This window comes from Eptatretus burgeri, chromosome 9 (assembly GCF_056783735.1).
Source record: "Eptatretus burgeri isolate ZD-2024b chromosome 9, Ebu_testis_v1, whole genome shotgun sequence".
Classification (NCBI taxonomy): domain Eukaryota; kingdom Metazoa; phylum Chordata; class Myxini; order Myxiniformes; family Myxinidae; genus Eptatretus; species Eptatretus burgeri.
The window spans coordinates 61,443,891-61,469,255 of record NC_140969.1 but is presented as its reverse complement, the minus strand read 5'-3'; the positions used below and the strand labels follow the sequence as shown (position 1 = coordinate 61,469,255).

Below are 25,365 nucleotides of genomic sequence, written 5' to 3'. Positions count from 1 at the left end.
GAAAAAAAACGAAAAACTTTGCACCTCTATCTCTGAAAACGTGCAATGGAAAAAATTTTCACTTCATACATTTTAATGAAATCACCGTGGGGAACATGTGTGATTTTTCATGACATCATGGGTGAAGTGGTATCCCGGTGAAAATTCGATACGTAGAATGTTGCACGGAAAAAATCTGAAATTTCTTGAGCGTCATCTACGCAACAATTCACCGTAGGAAAAAAATATTTTGACGTCATAGGTCACTTTGTTTGGCATCCACATTGTTTTGAATTTTTTTTTTTAATCTTTAATCTCCAAAACGCCTGCACAGATTGAGGCAAAACTTTACACACACATTCCCCATGACATCATTTTACAAATTTGTTAATTTCTTATTGATTGGTTACATGGTTTTGTGGCTATATTTAATTTACCTTAAAACCTTCAAACATCTTCTTCTCCAGAACGGCCGTTCAGATCAATGGGAAACTTCACAAATATATTTTGCTTGGTAAGGGAATATAAGTTTGTTAATAAATAATTGATGGGTCACATGGTTTGGCAGCCATGTTGGATTCAAGAAAAATATTAAATAATGTTTTTGCTGGAACTACTTAATCTATTGAAGCGAAAATTTGCAACTATCTTCTACGACCAGGCCTGCATATATGGTAAAAATTATGATATCAGAAGTCGCATGGTTAGGTGGCCATCTTGGATAGAAAAACGCACCTTATCCGATTATCATGAAACTTCACACACGTATTCCCTTACTCCATTGGAGGCAGAATATAAATTTATAATGTCAAAGGTCACATGGTTCTTCAGCCATATTGGATTGAAAATTAATAAATTTTTAAAATCTTCTTCTCCAGAACGGCTGGACAGATTGAGGCAAAACTTCATGCACACTTTCCCCAAGACATCCTTTCACAAGTTTGTTAATTTATAATTGATAGGTCACATGATTTGGTGGCCATATTGAATTTACCCTCAAACCTTCAAACATCTCGAACGGCTGGTCAAATTGAGGGAAAACTTCACATACATATTACTCAAGGGTAGTGAATATAAGTTTGTTAATGAATAGTTGATAGGTCACATGGTTTGGCAGCCATATTGGAAATTAAGAAAATATTAAATAATGTTTTCTCTGTAACCACTTACCCTGTTGAAGCATAACTTTGCAACTATAATCTCACCCCATGGATGCCCGCAGTAAATATTATGATGTCACAAGTTGCATGGTTTGGTGGCCATCTTGGATAGAAAAACACACCTTGTCTGATCAACAAGAAACTTTACAACAGTGATCCACTACCCCATTAGAGGGAGAATTTAAATTTATGATGTAACAGTTCACGTGGTACAGCAGCCATATTGGATTGAAGATTAAAAAATTTAAAAGTGTTCTTCTCTGAAATGGCTGAACAGATCGAGGCCAAACTTTGCACGTATGACCGCCTACCCATGATGAACAAAAATTTCCAACCTCCTTTTGACGTAGGTCACATGGTTTGGCAGCCATATTGGATTGAAGGAAATATATTAAATAATATTTACTCTGGAACTGCTGCATCAATGAATGTGAAACTTCAAAGTTTTGATATAGTTGTCATGGGGAAAGTATGTTTTAAATTTCAACCCGATTGGCCACATGGTTTGGCAGCCAGAATTATTTCATTACTTGAATCTGAGAACTTTTACAATTTTTTTTTTTGCATAAGGCTCACTTGGCTGCACCTGTAGTGTCGTGGGAAAGATGCTTAGCAGGCAGACACGAGCGGGGGAACAGTCGAGCCCGGCTGTGATGTACAAGCGCGAGCGCGGGCGTACTTTGCCCGCGGCTCTCCTTTATTACGTACTCAACACACTCACGAGCCGTGGCACTACGGCACCACTACGACGCCTCAGGCGGCGCGCACTCCTTATATTCCTGGCAGACACGATGCTCCCGACGACCACTCCCCCCATCATCATGCCCCGCCCCGCAGGCCCGCAGGCTATACCACACTCCTCCCTCCTAAAACTATGATTATTAAATGATCACCATCATAACAAGCATAAACAGCACGAAGTACTACGGTATAACAGTAGACAAGGTACAAAAAAGAAAACAGCGACGTATAAAAGCACATCACATCATATAACGTGTGGAAGCGAGCTAGTGGAGCTGCCACGGCCAGGTTCCGAAGACGGAGGTGCACACAGCACCTACCAAACTCTGACCGCGTTACCGATATGAAGCAGCAAGGCGAGAAGCACAGCAGCACTACACCGCGGAAACGCCCCCAGGCGGCTCATGCTTACACGGCCTTCGGCGAGGCCGCGGCGACCTCCCGAGCAAACCTCCCCGGCACCATCAAACGCCTCCGGCCCACAAGGCGGCACATCTCCCCCAGGCAGACCTGAAGCAGATAAACATTCCGAGGCCGGAAGCCCGCTGTCTGGAAGCCGTGGCGCCAGCGCCAGACTCGATTGACCTTGGATGGGGGCGCTGAACAGCGCCGCTGGCTGGATGCAACCAATGCTCCACAACAACCAACGCACCACAATCAGTTGAGATGCCAACACCCGTCTAAACGGCCTTGAGCAAACACAGAGAGCTGCGCCCCCGGCGCCAGGCACGTCTGACCTTGCCGCAACCAGAGGTGGGGGTAACGTTGACCAGCGCACCAGTCCTGGCTCCGAGTCGATCTCCGAGACCCACACGGCAGTTAGACGGTAGCAACTCCATTCAAACCACACTTCAACCATAGGCTCGCCATAAATCAATAGGAATATCTTTGGAACCATTGCAAACTCATTTTCCCGTACAGCGCGTTCTTTCGGCAAAATCCCTGCACATGACAAAGCAACTACCCGCGGCCCGGGGCAATGGAAGGCCAACCAAACCTTTTTATTCGCCACCACCACTCCCAAAGCCACCACATCACATTGACCATACTGCAAAACCCATCGATTGACCTCCGCCAAACCCACTCTCACACAGGAACTGTTGGCATTTATTTCAACAACGTGAAACCGCATCACTAGAGCAAGGAAAAACAAATATGCAATGAACAGCAATCCATAACCCCCATCACGAGTCCGTCTCTTGGTTGTTGACCCGATGTTGCGAACCGTGACTTCCTTGAACGCGACGGGCTCGCTGCAGCTCGCCGTCGAAGCTGCCCGAACAACACAGGCGCGCATTGCCTCATGAACGCCGCCGAAGCGCGAGAACTCATCGCGAGAGCTGGCACGGCTCCCGCTGCTCCCGAACCGCACATCACCGTTGCAGGCAGCAAAGAACGGCCGCTCCCGTTGCATCGACGCGGCTCCCGCCGCCAGAACCTCGCCCTCGGGCCTCGACGAAAGCATCGAAGAGAGCACCGGCACACCTGGAGGTACGAACTGGAGATCCAGCCCGAGGTGCGCCAGCCAGTCCCGACCCAAAAGGGCGGGCCCCTCCCCTCGCACCACGAACACCGAGAGCCGGGCGCGTCGACCTCGGTAGCGCACTGAGACGTCGGCCCTCGCAAGCGGTGCAATCGCTTCACCGGTGTACGTGTACAGCGACAAGGTCGTCTCGACTAGGCGAACACCGCGAAGACCACGAGCCGCCTGCTCGCCCATGACCGACACTGCAGCCCCGGTGTCCACGCAAAACACGGTCGGCTCGCCATTCACTTCGACCTCCACCGTGAACGGCGTCGTCATCTCCGGACCAACGGAAAACAGACTCAACCGTGGTTGCATCTCCTGCTCCGGCCTGCCGGCATCGCCATGCCCCGGCTGCAGGCCGATCTCCAGGTCACTGGGGTCCTCCCGCACCTCGCCATCCAAGACCCCAACGGAGGCCCCCGCCATCCGACACACGCTTCCAATGTCCCACCTTGTGACAATGCAAACACACGGTGTTCTTATACGGGCACATTCGTCGCAGGTGCGGACCACCACACCCCCAGCACCCCTGGAAGTCCACCTCGCTCCTGGTGCGACCGTGCTGCGGTGCGCGCCCTCGTCCCGCACCGCCAGACGCGCGCGCGACCTGCGGCACCTGGGTCATCGCGCGGACCCCGGGCTGCGCGACCTGTGGCGCCTGGGTCACCGCGTGAACTCCGGGATGTGCGACCTGCGGCACCTGGGTCACCGCGTGGACCTCGGGATCAGCCGACATGCCCCAGCTGGAGCTACTCATTACGTCCTGGCCAGCGATTGTGCGGACATCCGTGAGTGTCTGCTCGACAGACGAAGCAGTCCCGACCGCCGAGTCGAATGTGACGTCGGTCAACCGCAGGATGGCTGCTACCATCTTCGCGTCTCGCAGACCAGAAATAAAACTATCTCTGAGTCGTGCCGGACGCTCCTCTGCCATGAACTTGCAAGGCACGGCCGAATGCTTCACCCGTGCTACGAAATCTGCAACGCGCTCCTCGCCACCCTTCGCGAGGTGATCGAACTGGAACCGCGCGAGCTGCAACGACTTCTCTGGCGCCAAGTGGGTCTTCATTTTCGCCACGATGTCCTGAAACGATAGCCCGTCATCACTGGGCTTATCTGGAGCCACCAAATCACTCAGCAGCCGGTAGTGCTCCGTTGATAGCGAGGCGAGCAAGATCGACTTGCGTTTTTCTTCATCATCTACATCATTCGCGCGGAAGTAGCAACCCAATTGTTCAGAAAACAACTCGAAGTCATCTCCCCCGAAAACGGGCACGCGCCCGTGCGCCGTGCCCCGACCTTCTGCCCTGCTCGTGCTGGCGAGACCCTTGGCTCCGTAGCCTGGAACCGCACGGGTTATTCGCTGCCGCCCTGCACACGCCGATCCGAAGATCCTCGTCGCCAACTGTAGTGTCGTGGGAAAGATGCTTAGCAGGCAGACACGAGCGGGGGAACAGTCGAGCCCGGCTGTGATGTACAAGCGCGAGCGCGGGTGTACTTTGCCCGCGGCTCTCCTTTATTACGTACTCAACACACTCACGAGCCGTGGCACTACGGCACCACTACGACGCCTCAGGCGGCGCGCACTCCTTATATTCCTGGCAGACACGATGCTCCCGACGACCACTCCCCCCATCATCATGCCCCGCCCCGCAGGCCCGCAGGCTATACCACAGCACCTGCATGTGTTTGCGTGTACAGCAGTAGCAATTCAATTAATACCGATGATGGCCACAGGAAAAATGGTCAACTGTATACATTTTAAATGGATGGAACATGGCCTGTTTCTCAGCGCATAACTTGTGAATCCCGCATCATAGAGAAACCTGTGGGGCCTCATAAGATAAAGGGGAATCCCGCTGATGGCGTCCACATTTATTACTTTGTGTTCAGGTTATTTAAACACCAATTCAATTTCTACCGATGATTTATTCAGGAGAAAAGGGCTAACTGCTTACGTAATAAATAGATTGAATGCGGCGTGTTACTGCATCCATAACTCATCAATCCCGCTTATTCGAGAGATGTATGGTGGGGGCTTATAATGACTCGGTGTAGTTCCGGTTTACCCTGTGGACCCCAGGTGACATTTCCCGCACATTTCTTGCTTCGTGTCCAGGTAATTTAAATGCCAATTCAATTGATACGGACAATGTCCCCAGGAAAAAAGGGCTAACTGCATAGGCAATGAATAGATTGAACACTTCGTGCAACTCGGTCTGAAACATCAGTCCTGTGTTGTATCAAAGCAGGGTGGTATTTGTATCACTATTAAATAATGTTTTCTCTGGAACCACTTATCCTATCGAAGGGAAACTTTGCAACTATCATCTAAGTCTCGTGTTGTATCAAAGACAGACATCTGGGTAACCGGTCATCACTGCCAGCAGTTATGAAGTGGCAGTTCTAGTTTTTTATGTAATTTTACTTTAACAGCAACTAAGGCTCGTATTGTAGCTGCCACACACATCTCACACACATGGGCACCATATGAATATGGAATAATTGACACAACACAGGACTGTTATACAGGACAAACACAGTCACTGAGATTGGGGGAAGTGTCATCACTTCTCAGAGCACTCTGGGTACCAGCGACGTCACCAACAATGGTCTGCCTTTTTCACTGCACTCACTAGGCATTTCCGAAGGAGGAACTTCATCCTCCCCATTGATGCCAACCTCTGGTTGTTTGGCAGTGCTCCATCCTTTAAATGCTGATCGTCAAGCAAGGAAGCAGGTTGCCAGCGATGGCTTGCCTGAGAAGAGTAGGTCATTGTGTGGGTGCACTGGCCAAATTCTTCATTCCTGTCTTGGTCGAGGGCTTCTTTGCCAGTAAACGTGTAGAAATAGCAACCTGTCCAGAGGTAAATTGTCAGTTATGACTACCCTCACAATTGGTATGGACAACCTGATGCCCAACAGAGGGGTATGGCAGTAACAACAGCAATATGTTCCTTTAACGATATGACAAGGAAATTTGGACACAAGAGGAGGCCATTTTTCCCATCATGTCTCTGCTTCAATCCCACTCCATCCATGTAATCTATCAGTTTATTAATTGGCTATGAATGCCTATGATACCAACTCAATATTTATTATTTAATTAAATTTCACTGGCGGCTGGGGGTAGTGGAGATAAAGGGGTAGGCATAATTTCATTAGGAGTAGGATGGAGGACACAGTAGGGGCAGACATAGGAACATCATCAGGGCGTTTTAATTTTGTTGATGAAGACTTGTAGGATGAAGGATGTGCAAACATGGACAGCTAGCACATTCAATTTTTGATTACACCCTCTTATAGGCATCACATTCACTACACATGTATGCAATCATCCACTGTCCATCTACCTAAGTGCATTTTAAACCTATCTACTGTAGCTGATGCCAACGATGTAAATATTTTTCATACCTTGAAGGATATTCGAAAGATTGAGCAGAGAAGGGTCCGATTTTCTTCATCAGACAGGATGGCTGTGTAAGAGAGAATGGTATAAGATGATAGCAGCAGTGCTATTGTAACGGGAACCTGTGCTCAGAAAGCAAGATGATGTGATTTGTGGCACCCCATGTCTCCGGACAGAGACACCTTCATCATCGCTGCGATCAACAGCAGCACGAGCTTCTTTTCTGGGATTGTTGTGTTTTCTACGTTGGGCTTCATGGCGGCAGAGCAGAATGTAGACATCTCAAAGGTGGCCCAGTCTGGTAAGGGACATGCAAGGGAGTTTTTTTTATTTTTTTTTAACAAATGCTAACAAATCGTGCAATCCGTTTTAATCATGCAACTCAGTGCTATTTCCAAATGTATTGATTTTTCAGATCTGGTTGCTGAATGCTGAAAAATAACAAAGTGAGATCTCAACAGCCGGCTGGTAATTGTAAGGGAGGGGGAGCAGTTAATTCTAATACTTCGTGGTTCTACCAACATGTTCTAACCTCAATTGGCTTAACTACTTTCCTATTCACACATAATTGCTCTTCATTATAGAAAATGCAACTCAGTGAATTAATAACAGTTCAAAACACCAAGTTGATGGTTTGATGGAATCATTTTATCCTCAGCAGTAAATAATGATGGGATGAAAATTATCCTCCTGATGTTCTTACCACGATGAGTCATCCATACCGAGCTAGCACACTGTTGGGATAACTTTGGCCCACCGTCAGCACTGCCGTTGGCCAAACGTAATATTATTCAGTGGCCCAACATTGGTCATTTTAAACCATGGGGCTGCCGTTGGACTGACATTTGTCATTTTAAACCATGGGGCTGCCGTTGGATTAACATTTGTCATTCTAAAGCTTGGGGCTGCCGTTGGACTGATATTTATCATTTTAAACCATGGGGTTACCGTTGGACCGCCATTTGTTATTTTAAACCACGGGGCTGCCGTTGGACTGACATTGGACTAACGGTAACTAAACGTCACTTTTACCGATGTTGAGCCAACGTCAGAAATCCAGTGGGACCATTCCAACCTTTGCCAACGTTGGTCCAATGTTGGTGTGCCAGCTGGATATGATGTCATTCATTGTTGAAATTCGGAGTGTATTTTGTATCAACAATTGATTTAAAAATATTTTGAGGTTCTGATTTCTTTCAATATGTACAGTATGTTGCTCTTTGGGAGTTTCTTCCTACTCTTTTTGGATACAAAGTTGAGGCTTGTGGAAAAGCTGAAAGACAGGGGTGAACAAGCTGGAAAAAACAGATGATGGGAAAACTGGGGATGAAACAGATAGAACAAACTAGAAGGGAACATGGGAGAGTGCATACCTACGCAACGCAATGCCTAATGCACAAGAACATATTTGGCCCATCACATTTCTGAAACCACGCAATGCAGCACTACATCGTTTTTGGCCCCATCTCTCAATGGTGAAGATTCACTTTTAAAATTAAATAAATCTTGTATCCAGATCCAGATTTTCACCAAAATCGAATAAGTTCCTCCTTGCCACACACTCAACCCATCCACCAAGTTTCATCCGAATCCGTCCACAACTTTTTGAGATTTCCTGCACACAAACAAACAGACAGAAAGGGGTGAAAACATAACTTCCTTCGCCTTCGGTGGTGGAAGGTAAAAATGAAATGGATGGTGAGGGAAAGAGGGGAAAACACAATAACAGGAAGGATTAATGGGGGTAGAAAATATCATGAATATTGATGGGGGATGACCTAAGAAAGATGTCAACAGCCATTCCAAAGCCCTGGAGAGAAAAAATGAGATTGAACATATTGTGCAAATTTGAGCCACAGGCAAGGGGAAAAAGGAACAAATGATTAGAACCTAGATTTTAACCAGAAGTACATTACTGGCAGAAAATATGCACTGTGGAGAAACCTGGTTACACAGCATGAAAAGGGCAGAGAGTGGAACACAAAAATGAGGCAGTAGGAGACAGGGAAGCCACCGACATGTCTGCAATGTGGGAGTAATAGACCCAGAGATTCAGCTTCATCATGGAAGATGCCAATTATTTTGAGGGCTCTGGTCTCAATGGAATCAAGATGTACATGGTGTGAGGCAGGGATGTCAGCCCTACTTCAGAGCACTACTCCATCGAGTTTCAGAATTTTGGATTTTCCAAAGAAAGACTTGGCATTATGGAGGATGCCCAGTGTCCGACTGACTTTGGAGGCTGACTTGAATAAGTGGTTTTCCTGAGACAGATTGTGCCTGAGGGTGAGGTCAAAAGTTTGAGGAACTGAACTTCAAGAGGTCTGTTAAGGAAATAAATGGTTGGGTTTACAAGATGGTCCTTTTGGAGATACATGGAGAGTGTGAGATCTGTTGGGGTAGAATGACGTATTGTAATGTTGCTCCAGCTCCAAATTCTATCAAGGTCTGCAGAGTTGGAAGAGGCTATTGCCTGTATATCTGAAGCATGAGGGATGCTACAACAGAGGAGGAAGTCATGAACTGAAAGATGAGGATCGCCAGAGAAACAAAAAGATCATTGACGAAAAATGGGGTACAGGATGGGACTCAAGACACTGCTTTTTGGGGCATTTTGTTACAACAGGGAGGAGCGAAGAGAGGATCCATTTGAAAGTGACAAGTTGCTTGCTGGAGTAGAAGAATGTTGCAGCCTGAGAGTTTGGAGAGCAAGGCGGGGTGTGTCACAGATGACACAAACTGAGACTTTGTTTGACACAGACAGTGTCAAATGCTCGAGATATGTAAATAAAGATAGCCCCGATCTCTTAACTGATCCGTTGTGAGAAGATCAGATGCAGCATATCCAGGGTGGAGTCACTGGATCGGAATCCAAACTGATGGTCTGAAATTAGACCATTAGAGAAAAGGAAAGATTTCATGTCAACTGCTATTATGGATTCCATTCGTTTTCTCATAGTTGCAAGTAAGCCTTTGGGCCTGTAGTTAAGAGGATCTGTTTTTCACACCATTTTAGTTCACCTGGACTTTAATCCAGTGGGCTGATGTGATAGAGCAGTGTCTGAAGGTGTCAGTCAGATAGTGAGTCTGTAAACACTTCAGTCATTATCACTTGAACCAAACACATAATTGTGATTAAACTTGGCCACAAGCTTCATATCTGATGCATCATGAAGGTGTATTGAGAGCATCAATATCTGCGCTCATCAACGGGTTCAAAACTCACTCCGTGGGAGTACGTCCTGTGCATCTGCCATTCGCATGGCAGCTCACCTGATGATGAGATTGGGGCAAAGCCTTCAGGACCCCCAATCTTTGATGATAGGAGGGAAACCACTGGGTAACCTTCCCAGGTCAGATTGCGGTAGTGTATGTTGGGGTGGTGCTGAGTTGTGATCCACCAGAAGGTGGTCTCCTTGGGTTAACTTGAAGTGGTCCCTTCAGGTGGGTGCCCAGAATGTCCTATCCCAAAGAGAGGATGATCACCTATCTCTGTTATCAACTGAGCTCAAGCATTTGGACATCGGTATTGCAGCACTCTCTGAGGTTCAGAGGCTGGACAGCGGTGAGATCATGGTGGGTGGTTATACCTATTATTGGTCTGGTCGCTCTGATGGTTACCATGCCCAAGGAGTTACTGTAGCTGTGTCCAATAAGCTGACTCCAACGATAATTGAAGCAACACCAGTCAACGAGCGTATTACAAGACTAAGGATTCGTCACTCCTTGCGTGTCATTTCCTTGGTCTCTGTTTATGCTCCGACTGAAGCGAGTGATCTCACCATGAAGGACGCATTCCATGCCACGCTCGAGTCTGTGGTTGATCAGTGCCCCAGACGAGATACACTCCTAGTCTTGGGGGATTTCATTGCATTAACCGGAACTAATAGAGATGGTTACGAGACGTGTTGCGGTGTTCGGCTCCATGGGTCTGGAACTGTGAACCAGAATAGCAGTAAGTTCCTTGACTTTGCAAGAAGTCATGGACTTAGGTGGCTGGTTCATGGTTTTAGCACCCACAGGTTCATCGCTGGACATGGTATTCCAATGCTGGCGGTGTAGCAAAGGAGATTGACCACGTGCTCGTTGATGGTCACTGGAGGATGATCCAGAACTGCAGGGTCTACCGGAGTGCTCAGTTCCTCAATACTGACCACAGGCTTGCTGTAGCAACTCTGAGGTTGCAGCTTAAATCCAGGAGAATGATACCATCCCAGCCTCAGCTGGATGTTGGCAAGCTCAAGGATGAGAGGGCAGCTGATGAGTTTGTGAATAGGCTGAGTGGAGATTTGGGGGGTCTGGGTGCTTTTTGGGATCCTGAAGAGTTGTAGAGTGCCTTGAAGAAGTCTTTGATGTTGCCAGTAGATGTATGCAAACTCATCGTAGGGCGAAGAAGAATTTTGTTTCTCAAGGGACGCTGGATACCACTGATCAGAGTTGCAAGGCCAGGCTGAAAGGCAGAGCTGAGCTGTTCAGAGAGCTGAGGCATAAAACTGAACATGCACCAAGGGTGGACAAGGAGGCCTATGTGCGAGGAATCTGTGAGAGGGTAGAGCATCACCTGTGGTCAAGTGATTCTCGTCCTGCTTACAGGGGAATTCGCGCATTGCATCCCTCCAAACCAGTCCCTCTGTCTACTGCATTTAGAGCAGAGGGAGGTGGGCTTTTGAGAGAGGAATCTGAAGTGAAGACCTGCTGGGCCGGTTACTTTGAGCGGCTCTACCAGGCTGATCCACCAGCTGTTGAGTTGGAAGTCAGGAGTGTTACAATCCCTATTGCTAATCTACTGTGGTCCACCTTCGTTTGTGGAAACACAAGCTGCATTGAACCGGTTGTAATGGGGTGAAACTCCTGGGATCTGTGGCATCCATGCTGAATTTCTCAAGGCTGGTGGAAATGCTGTACTCATGTCTTTGCATGCAGTTCTGTGCTCTCCTTGGAACACATGCGTCATCCCAACTGACTGGAAGAGGGGCCTTGTCCATCTGAAAAGGGAAGGGTGATCGCCAGGACTGCAACAACTACCGAGGGGTGACGCTGCTCTCAGTGCCGGGCAAGGTTTTTGCTAGGATAATCCTTGATAGGGTTCGCCACCATCTGTTTGAGCACCAGTGTCCAGAGCAGTCAGGCTTTACACCAAAGAGGTCAACTATTGACCGTATCCTTGCTCTTCGGATCCTCACCGAACGCAGACGAGAGTTTCGGCAGGGGCTGCTTGCAGCCGATGTTGATCTCTGAAAAGCGTTTGATTCAGTGAATCGCGATGCCCGCTGGAGGATTTTTGGTATTCATGGGGTGCCACCAAAACTAATCAATCTGAAGTCTGAACTACACTCTCGTCCCAAGAGTGTTGTGAGATGTGGTGGTACAATCTCTGACTTATTTCCAGTTGTTACTGGAGTTTGTCAGGGGTGTGTCCTGGCCCCCACACTTTTCAGCACTTGTATGGACTGGATTCTAGAGAGGATGTCGGAGACTACAAGGTGCATCATTTGGGAATGTAAATATCTCTGACCTTGATTTCGCAAATGATGCAGTCATCTTTGCGGAGACTCTAAATATCCTTTTGGTGGCCCTCAAGGTGCTGAATGAAGAGTTGAAGCTGCTGGGATTACGGGTTTCCTGGGTCAAAACCTAAGATCCAGGCTTTCAATGATATATTGGATGCTGCTATCTTGTCTGTACCTGTTTGTGGCGAGGATGTTGAGGTCACGGAGAGATTCACTTACCTTGTCCGTGATATTCATGTCTCTGCTGGCTGTGAGCCAGAGGTCAATGGACATCTGGGTCGGGGCTGGGGAGTCATGGATTCACTGGACCATGGGATGTGGCGCTGCTGGTACCTGTGCAGGAGGACGAAAGTCCTCCGAGTCTTCAGGTCCTTGGTGCCTCCAGTCTTGCTCTTTGGATATGAGACTCGGACTCTGACCAGCGATCTGAGATGGAGACAATTCCTTTGGTACCAGGTCTCTTAGGAGAATCCTTGGCTTTCGATGGTTGGACTTTGTGTCCAATGACCGGTTGCTGAGAAAGACTCAAATGAGATTTGTTACCTGCATAGTCCGTGAGCATCAGCTGCGGCTATTTGAACATGTGGCTCATTTTCCTGACACTGATCCTGCTCACCAGATTCTCTCAGCGAAGGAGCCTCGTGAGTGGAGGAGGCCAGTGGGCTGACCACATGCCTCGTGGTTGCAGCAGGTTGATCAGTTTCTCAAGGAGATGGGGATGGGCCAGGCATCTGCCTGGGGGATGGCCAGACGGAGGCCCTTGGAGTACCGGCAGAAAGTGGACGCAGCAATGCGTTGCTCTGGCACATGCTCCCATATCTGACCTGAATGGGTTCAAAGCAGGCCTAAAACACAAACAATCCCTGCCCTAATCAACAGGGGGCATTGCATCAGCAGCACAGCTGCCTTCAGCAAAAGCATGACCTGTAATCTGTAAAAGCATGACCTGTAAAAAATGTATCGCTATAATCAGCATTGAGAGGGCTTCCATTCAACCAATCACATGACCAGATTCTGCACATGAACAAAATTTTGATATTTTGTAATGTCATTGAAGGGGCTGTCACACCTTGACGTTTTAGCCAGTGTATGGCAAGGTATCAAAATGTATGTCATACGCTGAACTATTGATGATTTTTATTTTTTTTAAGTTTTGGGCGTATAATAACGTGTTGGACGTATGCATAACATATTAGTAACGTACACAGAACATTTCAATCACATATAGATAACTTATACCAACAAATGCTGAGCGTGTTGTCGGCGTTCACAACCTATGCCCAAAGATAGTCTAACTTATCCATAGCGCGTCAGCGTATCGCCGACGATCACGTGGCGTAGGATATTCATAGGCTGCGGCTCGACAATTCAAATCATAACCACACCAGACATCGAAGTGTGAAGCTGCTGCCACACCTTGACGTTTTAGCCAGCGTATGTCGACGTATGAAAAATTTGCCCAACCAACTTGGCACATGTCGAATACGTTATGGGTAAGTTTTGTATACATTAAGAGCATGCTGGCATACGTCGTCATACGCCGAGTACGTCGAGAAATTTTCAGCATGTTGAAAATTTCTCGACATACTCGGCATATGACACACGTTCCGCATACGCTGGCATAAGTTGAAGGCACGTTACGCGATCGTCAACACACGTTACTTGTACGTTACTCATAAGTCGAAACACGTCGAGGTAATGGTTAGCGTCAGTGTTCCAGACTCCCTGGTTTTTTTTCTTCGGTATGACGGTGATGTTGACACTTCGATTTATTGTGTGGTTATGATTTAAATCGTTGAGCGGCAGCCTATTAATTATATTATAACCGCACTAGAAATTGAAGTGTTAACATCACCGTCACGCCGAAAAAAAAAAAAAAAAAAAAAACAGGGAGTCTGGAACACTGACGCTAACCATTACCTTGACGTGTTTCGACTTATGAGTAACTTACAAGTAACGTGTGTCGACGTGTGTCAACGATCGCGTAATGTGCCTGCAACACGTTACTCATAGGTTAGAAATAAGTTTTGGGTACGCTAAACATTACCTCGACATGTTTCGACTTATGAGTAACTTACAAGTTACGTGTGTCAACGATCGCGTAACGTGCCTACAACTTATGGCCAAGCGTATGCGGAACGTGTGAGTCATACGCTGGCATACGTCAAAAAATTTCAAGCATGGAAAATTTGTCTAACACCTCGGCGTACTACGACGTATGCCAGCGTACTACGACGTATGCCAGCGTGCTCTTAACGTATACAAACTTACCCATAACGTATTCGATGTGTGCCAGCGTTTTAGCTAAATTTTGCATACGTCAGGTATACGCTGGCTAAATCGTCAAGGTGTGACAGGGCCTTGACGGTTGCTCCTGAACCATGTGATATTTAGGACCCGTGGTGCTATTTTTGTTTAAAGCAGTGATGTTGATTGACATCCAAATAGACAGGTAACCAAGAGCAAATGATGGAGTTAACTGAGCAGAAAAAGGATGTGCAAGAGTGGCAGAGCAGGTTTTTATGAAAACTGTGCTGATGTCTTCTGGGCCCGTCATAGAATCGTAGTCTATGGCTGCCAGAAACTTCTCCACCTTTTCAGCAGATAAACAATCAGTGGATAGGCTACGTACAAGGAATGAGGGATTCATCATTTTGTTTACGGACTATGCATGTGTGGTCAAATTATACGGTTTGTTCCCTGTTCTGTTCCATAAATGTTTTATGTAATTTTTAATTGAATTACCCATATACCTTTTTCTCTCTTCCTGGAAATAAAAGCAATGCTTTGCTTCACCTATCCATCCATCCATTGGGACCATACTCTGTGCAGAGTGTTGGTGCTGCCTCAGCAGTCTCCTTGACTATTGGGCACAATCCTGGATGGGTCGCCACTCCAACACAGGATACCAGCAAGCTGGCACTCATTTTGCTGATCTCAGAAGGATGACAGGCAGAGTCAACTCCACCTGGTATTAATTCAACAGACGAATGGGATTTGAACTCAGGACCCTAGGATCCCAAGCCCACCACCCTAACCATTAAGCCAACACCAGGCATGTCTCACCTATGTTTTGATAATAGCTGTGGATTCTCTGGCAGTATGATATAAAATGAGTGAGCCTAAGTTTATTTGTGTACTTTATATTGGTGTGGTGGTGATGTTGGTGTTTGAACACATACTACCAACAGAACATCATTGCACTTGTGAAAATTTGCCAAAATTTTAATAACTAGTCATAAATCCTGGATAGGTCACCATCTGTCAAAAGGTGTGGGAATTCTGTTCGTTGTTGATGAAGAGCAATAGTCTAAAACACACGTAAGTATATGGCATTGCTCTGGCCAAGTTGGCTTCCAAAAATTGAGGATCCAAAAATTGAGGCTCCAAAAATCGAATCATTCTATGTGCAAAGCTACAGTTTCCCCAACAGGAAGCAGTAGCAAGCAATCTGCAAGACAAAAAATTGATATTTTATAACGTCATTGACTGTTGCTCCTGAACCAGGTGATCTTCAGACCCATGGTCCTATTTTATTTTAATACAGTGATGTTGATTGACATCCAAATAGACAGAAGGTGACCATCACATAATGTTGACAATAATTTCCATCCAATATGTCTAATCCACACTGCTTCACCACTGGATAAAACTCTCAAAGGAAGGCATGCTCATTTTAAAGGTGGGTGGAGGGAGTGGGGGACAGAGGGGAGAGAAAACGATCTGCTCCGCACTGATGACAGCCAATAGCTTGAAACACATTTGCTCATGATGCCTTCCCCAGGTAAAAGTAGTGTCAATTGAGGATGTGAAGTCCTTCTTTCAGTGCTGCAATCACTCTCCAGGAAACGGCAGTGAGGCGAAACTGACAGAACTGAATATGTAATACATGTATATTACAGGTAGCATAAAGACAATGAGACGTTGACACATTGGAAGAAAATTATACGACCACCCGTAGACTGGACAAATCATGCAGTACCTGTAATTGGAACACGGCATCTCAGCATTAAGAACTGTTTTTGAGGGTAGCACAAAATAAATCAACCCCAACAACTCCGACATGCATTGAATTAAATGCCACCAGAAGTTATGAACATTCACCTGCTTGGTCAATACATGTTCCTACGAACGACAACTGCATCACTTGGTTATATTTGAAACAAAATGGAACCCATGATAGTCTGCTGTAGAATGTTCCACCATGTGATGAAACTTCCTGTACTTTCTCCACAGGGCCTGGTCTGGCTTTCATCGTGTACCCCAAAGCTGTGTCTTTGATGCCTTTTGCACCGTTCTGGGCTGCACTCTTTTTCTTTATGCTCATTCTGCTTGGACTGGACAGCCAGGCAAGTCTGATGTTTTCTCAAAACAGTTTGCAATTCCATCCACACAATATACGGAACAATGTAATGGTATTATTATGGCGATAAGAACATTCTTGGAGTTTTGTGAACAAACCCAATGTTTTATTGTATGCATTGTGCTAACAGTTTGCAGGGGTCGAAGGATTCATGACGGGCATATTGGACCTCCTACCAGCATCGTTCAGATCCTTTCCTCGACCACTGTTTGTGGCCATTTATTGTTTTCTAACCTGCTTCATCACGCTCTCCATGATAACTGAGGTGTGAAAATGCAAGGCAAAAGTATCATTGCTCCATTTCAGTTCTATGAAGTTTCAATGTAATGATCTCAGTAAGGGATTGATGGCCACAGCCATTCAAAAAAAAAAAAAATCAGACTACTACTATGGATACAGACTAGGAAAGAACTGGGGTGTCCTGTCAATTATGTACACAAATATATGGTGGAATTTGACCCCTCTACCCACTCCAAAGTATGCTCCCAATATTTCCCTTCACTTCTCTCTCCTTATTCCAATCCCCTCCTGACACTTTTGCATGCCTAATTAATGCAGATTGAGAAGAATATGTCAGGGAATACAACCTTTCTGGTAGCAAGTACCTGGAGTAGGATGTGTGTGAACAAAATGAAGAGGGTTATCTAAGGAGGGGAAAAATAAGGCAGGCAAGTTTGTGAGTTAGCATAAGCTGAGAGAATGGATAGACACAGGAGTCATACCACCTCATATCACCGGAGGCCTCCCAGTTGACCCCCTCAGATTTACTTTAAACTTTGATAAAATAGTTCCCAGGTATCAAAATGAAGCTGCGTAAAATTTTAGGTCCATAGATGCGGTCAACTCCGAGATATTGAGGGTTGAAAATGTGGTCGTGGCCCTATTTTTATGGTCGTTGCGAGCATCACAAAATGAACGGCTACTTTTAAACTCCCACAACTTTTTAAATATTAATGCTAGAGCCTTGAAATTTTCAGAGATTATTCTTCTATAACTGCTCTGTAAGACACAAACATAAAACGAGTATACCTCTATTCAATTTTATGACTTCATCAGTTGAAATCCAGAAAAAAAAATGTTGGTTTTGTATGAAGACCCAACTTTGAGACCCCATATATTTTTATTGACCCATCCCAGAAGCTTGAAAAATTTTCAGGTAATAACTGTATGGTAGTAGTATTCAAATACATGTTTACTTTTTTATTCAGTCATATATAATACAGTCATAATCCCTCAAAAATTGAAAATTTTCATTTTTCTCTGAAATTCAGGTGAGGATTGCAAATATATACCACTTCAAATTGTTCACCATTGGAAAGAGCATATTCAAGTTTACAAAAGTGTCAAATATCAAAGTGGTATAATGTTTCTATCAATATTTTAAAAATATTTGAATAAATGATGTTCTGCCAGTGCTGTACACGTTGTGTGTGCTATTTAATGAACAGTCCTTTTACATGTAGTACATATGTGTAGTACATGTATATACAATGTACATACATATCATCTGCTCTTAGGATACCATGAACACAATACTTTGAAATTTGAATTTGTAATTCTTTGTTTCTCATTTGTAAATAGCAAGAACTTAACTCATCTGGCTGGGGCTAAAAATAGAACTCAGGAATAGTGGCTGATCTGCTGATATCAGCAGTGTATATAGTTCCATTCAAGGGAGGACATTTGTTGGGTTCCTTTGGTCCATGTGATGAAAGTTATTGATGCTCCCCTAACATCAACTGGGAGGCAGTACAAGCTCGCACCTGACTTGGAAAAGCAGATCAAGGACCTATTCAAATCATTTACGTGAAATGTTTTATTACATTGTTATTGCAGTATGTGATATATTTTTGTATTATTTTATTAATTTGAATCATAGAACTAATCATTCATGATTACCATGGTGCTCACACCATGCACACACTCCATGTATTCACGACTGTGTTAACACCAGTTTTAAAAAAAAAAAAAAATAGAAAATATATTTTTTTAAAATATACCACTTTGATATTTGACACTTTTGTAAACTTGAATATGCTCTTTCCAATGGTGAACAATTTGAAGTGGTATACCTTGTCATATATTTGCAATCCTCACCTGAATTTTGGGGAAAAATGAAAATTTTCAATTTTTGAGGGATCATGACTGTATTATATATGACTGATTAAGAAAAGTAAACATGTATTTGAATACTACTACCATACAGTTATTACATGAAAAAAATTCAAGCTTCTGGGATGGGTCAATAAAAATATATGGGGTCTCAAAGTTGGGTCTTCATACATACAATACATGTTTACTTCAATTGTATTGAAGTATATACTTCAATATTGAACGATATATTCTATATATTCAATATTGAACTATATATTCAAGATTGAAGTATTGAACTATATAATATATACTTGAATACATAATATTGTTAACCTCCGCCATCGAAGATCGGAGGTTACTGTTCTCACCCCTTTCTGTTTGTTTGTTATCTTGCCAAAACGAAGTTTTTGCAAGATATGTTAGTCAGCTTGTATGTTTTTTTTTTTGTTTTTTTTATTTTTATTTTTTGTCTGTAATCACGTATAAAAAATTCTGCAGAGCACAGTTATCATTGGAAATTTTTGTAACTTCGTATATCAGAGGCCTATAGAGGTCCCTTTCAGTGCGCAAAATTTTGAAGGTCAAGGTCACTTTGTCGCAAATCAGGGGAGTCGACGAAACCCTTATTTTTTTTGAGTAATTTTGATCGGATCGTCTTCAAACTTCATGGGAATATAGTTCATGGTCTGGCGCTCAGCTGATTAATTTTTGGTGGCGATTGGCCTTGACCTTCATGGTTAGCACCTAAGGTCAAACATATTTGACCCCAAGGTCAAATTTTCAAGTTTTGGGAACCATATCGTGTAGTACCTCAAATTGAACACCTTGATGAGTGCTTTCTCGATATGTCAAGCTTGAGACATTATGACGTCATTTGGTGACGTTATGAGGCAAACGCATATTTTTCATGGTTACTCTGTAGAACGATTCTCATCGGAATCACTTGTAGGCAGATATTCCTCAAGGAGTCGCTCCTGGTGGATAGCAGCTCTGTTCACCTCAGTGTGACCTTAAAGAAGTCACACGTGGTCACCTTTTGGCAAGATACGGGTCACCCTGAGGGTGACATTGGTTTTTTATTTGTTTGTTTGTGAACAGTATTACGGAAAAACTCCGACGGATTTGACGAAACTTGGTGGGGGGATTAGGTATGGTCCAAGGATCATGCCATTCGATTTTGGACTTGGTCCAAAATCCAATATGGCCGCTATGGCGGCCATTTTCAAGAAATATTTGAAAATTTTTTTTTTGCATTTCTACATGTTTTAAGTGATTTCCATCCCCCCCCCCCCAAAAAAAAAAAAATTGTTAGAGAAAAAAAAAAATTTTGCAATTTTTTTCAACAAAATTTCGATTTTTTTTTTTTTTGATTTCTACATGTTATTAGTGATTTCCAACAAAAAACATGCCAAAATTATAATTGCGACTGATTTTGGAACTTCAGGTGGATATACCCACATAAAATCAATTTCTATCTCAAGGAATCTAGTAATGACGAATGAATTGAGTATGTAAAAGGGAAAGTTGCAAACTATAACTCTGTGAGCACTGTTGACGTTAAATTGAATGAATAGGATATCAGGTTCACTTGAGTGACCTAGCAGTATTGGCGGCGGAGGTTTTGCACTCTACCAAGTGCTCCTCCTCTAGTTTACAATACAATACTTCATACAAAAAAAACAAAAAAGTTTTTCTGGATTTCAACTGATCAGGTCATAAAATTTAATAGAGGTATACTCAGTTTTATGTTTGTTTCTTACAGAGCAGTTATAGAAGAATAATCTCTGAAAATTTCAAGGCTCTAGCATTAAATAAGTTGTGGGAGTTTAAAAGTATCCGTTCATTTTGTGATGCTCGCAACGACCATAAAAATAGGGCCACAACCACATTTTCAACCCTCAATATCTCGGAGTTGACCGCATCTATGGACCTAAAATTTTACACAGCTTCATTTTGATACCTGGGAACTATTTTATGAAAGTTTAATGTAAATTTGAGGGGTCAACTGGGAACATTTTCTTCAATTTGGTGATTTCAGATGGAATGACTCTTATGGACACGAATCAGACTAGACACATGGACAAGGAAGAATGTGATTAAAGGTAAGAGACTTCAAAAAAAAAATTAAATACAGGAACAAAGTAATAGAGCAGAATGAATGATGGGAAGTGGGGTAGGAGCAATGTATCAACAGACAAAATAAGGTAACGGGAAAACAGTGGGATGATGATCAGATGCACTACAGCACTAACAGAGGAAATTAGGGGGACAGCGAGGTGGCAGTGGGCAAATGACTTGAATTTAAGTAGGGAGAAACTCGTGCCAACTGTTGAGGAAGACATTTATGCAGGTGAGAAAAGAAGGGTATGAAAAATGTGAGCATCGAGTTTGGACTTAGGGAGGGTAACAAGGGTTTCTGGTGGAAGGCATGCGAACTGGAGGGGCAGGGAAGAAGAAAGTCAATACTCGAGGCAGTAGAAAAAAAAAAACTGCAAGGCCACAACCTTCGTTTGCTGAATAACAAGCAAACCCTGAGGCTCAGCTTCCTGACCTGAGATTCGCATGACATAAAGAGCATTATATTCCAGGGCCTCAAAGAAGGAAATATGGGAAGCAGTGATGCCAGTCTGTAGTGGCTGGCCTTATCCCATGGCACTCAGGATGAAGACTGTACATAATCGTAAACTGAGGATAGCAGATGAAGTACTTGACCCTGCAGAGAATTCCAAGGCCCCAGCTTGCTTTGGAAGCCAACTTGGATATGTGATCTTCCCAAGACAAGTTAGAGCTATTTATATGGCTCAGCTGCTTCAGAGAAGATACTTCTCATAGAGGCTGACCAAATAAATAAAACTAGATTTGCCTGTCTGTCACTAATAAGGGATAAAGTGAGAATATGATCTCAAAAAACATGTTCTGATGACATGACCATTTACTCATTCTTTCTCGATTGAAAGTGAATTATGCTGTCACAGACTACTTGGCAGAGGGGTGCAGAGTTATTCGACACACACTGGAGTAATCTGTAAAATGATGCAACAGATTTTTCTGTGACAAAGACAAGTCATTGATGTATATCAACAAGAGCATTGGGTTCGAGAACACAACCTTACTACCTTTAGGGACATTAACATCCAGAGGTACAACACAGGTGAGTGTTCCAATGAAAACAACCTGCTTCTTTAGAGTGCACAGGAAATCCAAGAGGCATTCTCAAAGGGAAGCTTAGATTAGCTGATAGTTTGCAAATTTGGGCAGGCTGCCTGACAATATTCTGAATTCTGGCGCATCTCAGGACAGAAACACAATTCGAAGGTTTGAAGAGAGATCACAGGTTTCCTTGATTCGGGGTAGTTTCCAAAATGAAATGGCACACTGTTTTCTGGCAATTGTCTCACCACATTAAATGTTGTACCAGGGAGATGTTAAGCAGGATAGCTGGAGGTATGGATGAAGGAGAGAGAGTGTGTAGTTTGTTGAGAAATGAGTCTTATACAGTCTATTGCTCAAGATTAAAAGAGTGTACCAGTTGGTGGGGGGAGGGGGGGTGGTGGTTGCGTGGATAGGAACAGAAGCGACAGCAGGGGGTAAAAGTGGGGATTGATAGGCTTAGGGTTTGCAAAAAGCTCAGATTTGGGGAAGAGTTACCAAAGATGTGGGTGTACATGAATGACAAAATACAGGAGAGATGTATTTGACTTCAAAGATATCAATTTCAAAGAAACATGAATGTATATCAGATTATGAGTTTCTTGAGAGAGCATCTGTAATGGATTGTGTGACCTGTGCCCTTTGATAGGGAGGAATGTACGTATTCCAACTGTTCGATTTTTACTCTGCCAGTGGGATTACTCTGCTTTGGCAAGCTGGCTGGGAGTGTTTCATCATCTCCTGGGTTTATGGTAAACAATGCATTAACATTTTTTTCTTCTTCTTCTGAGAAACAAAACATCTTAAAATGGAATGGAAAAAGTCTTAAAGGTCCCATGACACCCAAAAGTACTGAAATTGCATATATATGTCCTATAGGAGTTTTTAATCGTGATTTCAGATCTGACAATGTTTTTTCACAATACTCGTTCTGTAAAATGTAAAATAAAAAAAACAAACCTCTTCGGGAACGCCCCTAAAAATTCTGCCGAAATCTACTGAAAGGGGCGTAACCCACATGACGTCAACTCCAGAACAACAAAGGCTGCACGTAAATTATTCGGGTTGGTGGTCTACGTGATTCTATTGGCTTCCTGTGTGTTTCCACATTCGATTGGTCGACTCAATCGCTTCGTTCATTTCTGCTTTAAAAAAATCAAACATTTGGTTTTGAATAATGGATGACATTTACTTTGATTTGTCTGGTAGCGACAGTGAGTGTGAGAGAAATGAAGGATTTTGGTCTGAATCAGACGGAGAATTGTCGGATAACGTAGTCGCGGGAGGTGAAGTTCAAGCAGCTGGAAATAGAATACGGCCTTACCAGTTCGAGCCCAAAGCAGGACAAGCAGAAGAAACTGGCGATGAAATTCCCGGAGTTCATGATGATCGGGAGGACATCGAAGGAAGACTTGGCAATAATAACTGGTTAGACAAAATCCTATTCGGAATTCAATAATGTAAATTTGACTTGCATACTGCTCGATATCAGAAATATTTTAGTGAGGTGACATGACCAGCGCAGCGCAGCGGACATGTTGCACCGTGGCGAATGAATCGCAAACAAGGCCAGTGCATGTTATCGGCCGTATTTCTCCGCACAGAAAACGAAGCAATCTTGCTGTCCAGATACGATGAAAACTTGTGTGCAGAACACACCTTGTGACACAATCGTCTAGAGTAGTCCGATAAATCTGACGTTCTGTTGCATTTTTATTTATTTTATTCCTACTGTCGTCATGTAGCACCAGTAGGAAACAACGAAGAAAAGAGAACAATAAAAGAAAGCTACAGCACGTCAGATTTATCGGCCGAGTCGGACGGACGACGGATTTCTCGGACTAGTCTGGACTCCAGAGTTGACAAGTAGCTTGTATTAGCATGCACACAATGTATAAGTCCATGCGTAAGAGTCCCGAGGCTTTGAGGCCGTGTAATAGGAGTACCGGGGATTTGAGGAAGCATGAAGTGGGCATTTTGTCAGATATCCAAATGGACATTTATTGTCGTCATTATTTTTTATCTTGGGTGGGCATGGGTATTCCTGTATTGTTACTTGTTGTTTGTAAGCTTCATTGCAAGGGTGTACACAATCAACAAGATTTCTTTTCTGTTGTAGTTTTCATTTCTTTGTTCAGGTCTGCTCATTATCTTTGCACTATATGTATATATTTATATTTAATAATTGTACTTTACATTTTAATTGCTGTAATATTTTGGGCAAATTACCATGTGCAGTCAGTATTAATTCCTTTACAGTATTGCAAAAAGTATATTCGTTTATGTGCCGGTGCAAACTATTATTCTGATCCACTTGTACAGAAACAAAATATACTCCTCATGTGCCTTTACAAAGCATGTTGCCTACCCGATACCTTTGTCGATGTGTCAGAGAAGCAGAGATGTTCATTATCCTAAGCGAACCCTACCCTACCAGACATGCAGGTGACGTTTGTGAAAACGTTGACATTTTAAAGAGCATATTGTCCTCAGTGTATAGATTTTTTTTTTTTTTTTTGCTGCCACCAGAAACATGCTGCATCACCAATATTGTCTTAAATTAGAAAATTATGTAATGAATTATGCTTGCTCCCTAATTAAAAAGTGATTCACATGCCAACGACCGTGGTATAAGTGCATGTACAACAACAGTGCAACTGTTGAGCGGTTGTACCAGGCTGATCCCCCAACTGTCGAGTTGGACGTCAAGGGTGTTACAATCCCTGTTGCTGACCCTCGAATCAACTGTGGTCCACCTACGCTTGTGGAAACACGGGCTGCGGTGAACCAGTTGAAACGGGGCAAAGCTCCAGGGATCTGTGGCATCCATGCCGAACTTCTCAAGGCTGGTGGAAATGCTGCACTCGTGTCGTTGCATGCAGTTTTGTGCTCTGCCTGGAACACAGGCATCATCCCAACTGACTGGAAGAGGGGCCTTATTGTTCCTCTCTGGAAAGGGAAGGGTGATCGCCAAGACTGCAACAACTACCGAGGGGTGACGCTGCTCTCAGTGCCGGGCAAGGTCTTTGCTCGGATAATTCTCGATAGGGTTCGCCACCATCTGCTTGAGCACCAGCGTCCAGAGCAGTCAGGCTTTACACCAAAGAGGTCAACGATTGACCGTATCCTTGCACTTCGTGTCCTCACCGAACGCAGACGAGAGTTTCGGCAGGGGCTGCTTGCAGCCTATGTTGATCTCTGTAAAGCGTTCAATTCAGTGAATCGGGATGTCCTCTGGAGGATTCTTGGTCTTCGTGGGGTGCCACCAAAACTGATCGATCTGATGTCTGAACTCTACTCTGGTACTGAGAGTGCTGTGAAGTGTGGTGGTACCATCTCTGACTTATTTCCAGTTGTTACTGGAGTTCGTCAGGGATGTGTACTTGCCCCCACACTTTTCAGCACTTGTATGGACTGGATTCTAGGGAGGA

At 44.2% G+C, this 25,365-nt stretch overlaps 2 protein-coding genes across 8 annotated transcripts in view; one reads left to right on the top strand and one right to left on the bottom strand.

Annotated features, from left to right (window-relative positions):
• The window catches only part of LOC147020195 (sodium- and chloride-dependent creatine transporter 1-like), a 119,131-nt gene that overhangs the window by 86,258 nt on the left and 7,508 nt on the right, over nt 1-25,365 (top strand). For 5 of the 7 annotated variants that reach the window (XM_085895325.1, XM_085895319.1, XM_085895318.1 and 2 more), the window contains 4 exons: nt 6,994-7,118; nt 16,564-16,676; nt 16,821-16,955; nt 22,584-22,686. In XM_085895325.1, the coding sequence (XP_085751451.1) occupies nt 6,994-7,118; nt 16,564-16,676; nt 16,821-16,955; nt 22,584-22,686 (476 nt within the window). The remainder of the gene's footprint in view (nt 1-6,993; nt 7,119-16,563; nt 16,677-16,820; nt 16,956-22,583; nt 22,687-25,365) is intronic. The other 2 variants (XM_085895323.1, XM_085895320.1) reach the window with 1 other exon arrangement.
• On the bottom strand, nt 1,351-7,000 carry LOC147020196 (uncharacterized). The gene is made up of 2 exons (XM_085895326.1): nt 6,823-7,000; nt 1,351-6,265 (listed from the first exon to the last, which is right to left on the bottom strand). The coding sequence occupies exon 2, from the start codon at nt 3,832-3,834 to the stop codon at nt 2,197-2,199; it is 1,638 nt and encodes a 545-aa protein (XP_085751452.1). The 5' UTR covers nt 3,835-6,265; nt 6,823-7,000; the 3' UTR covers nt 1,351-2,196.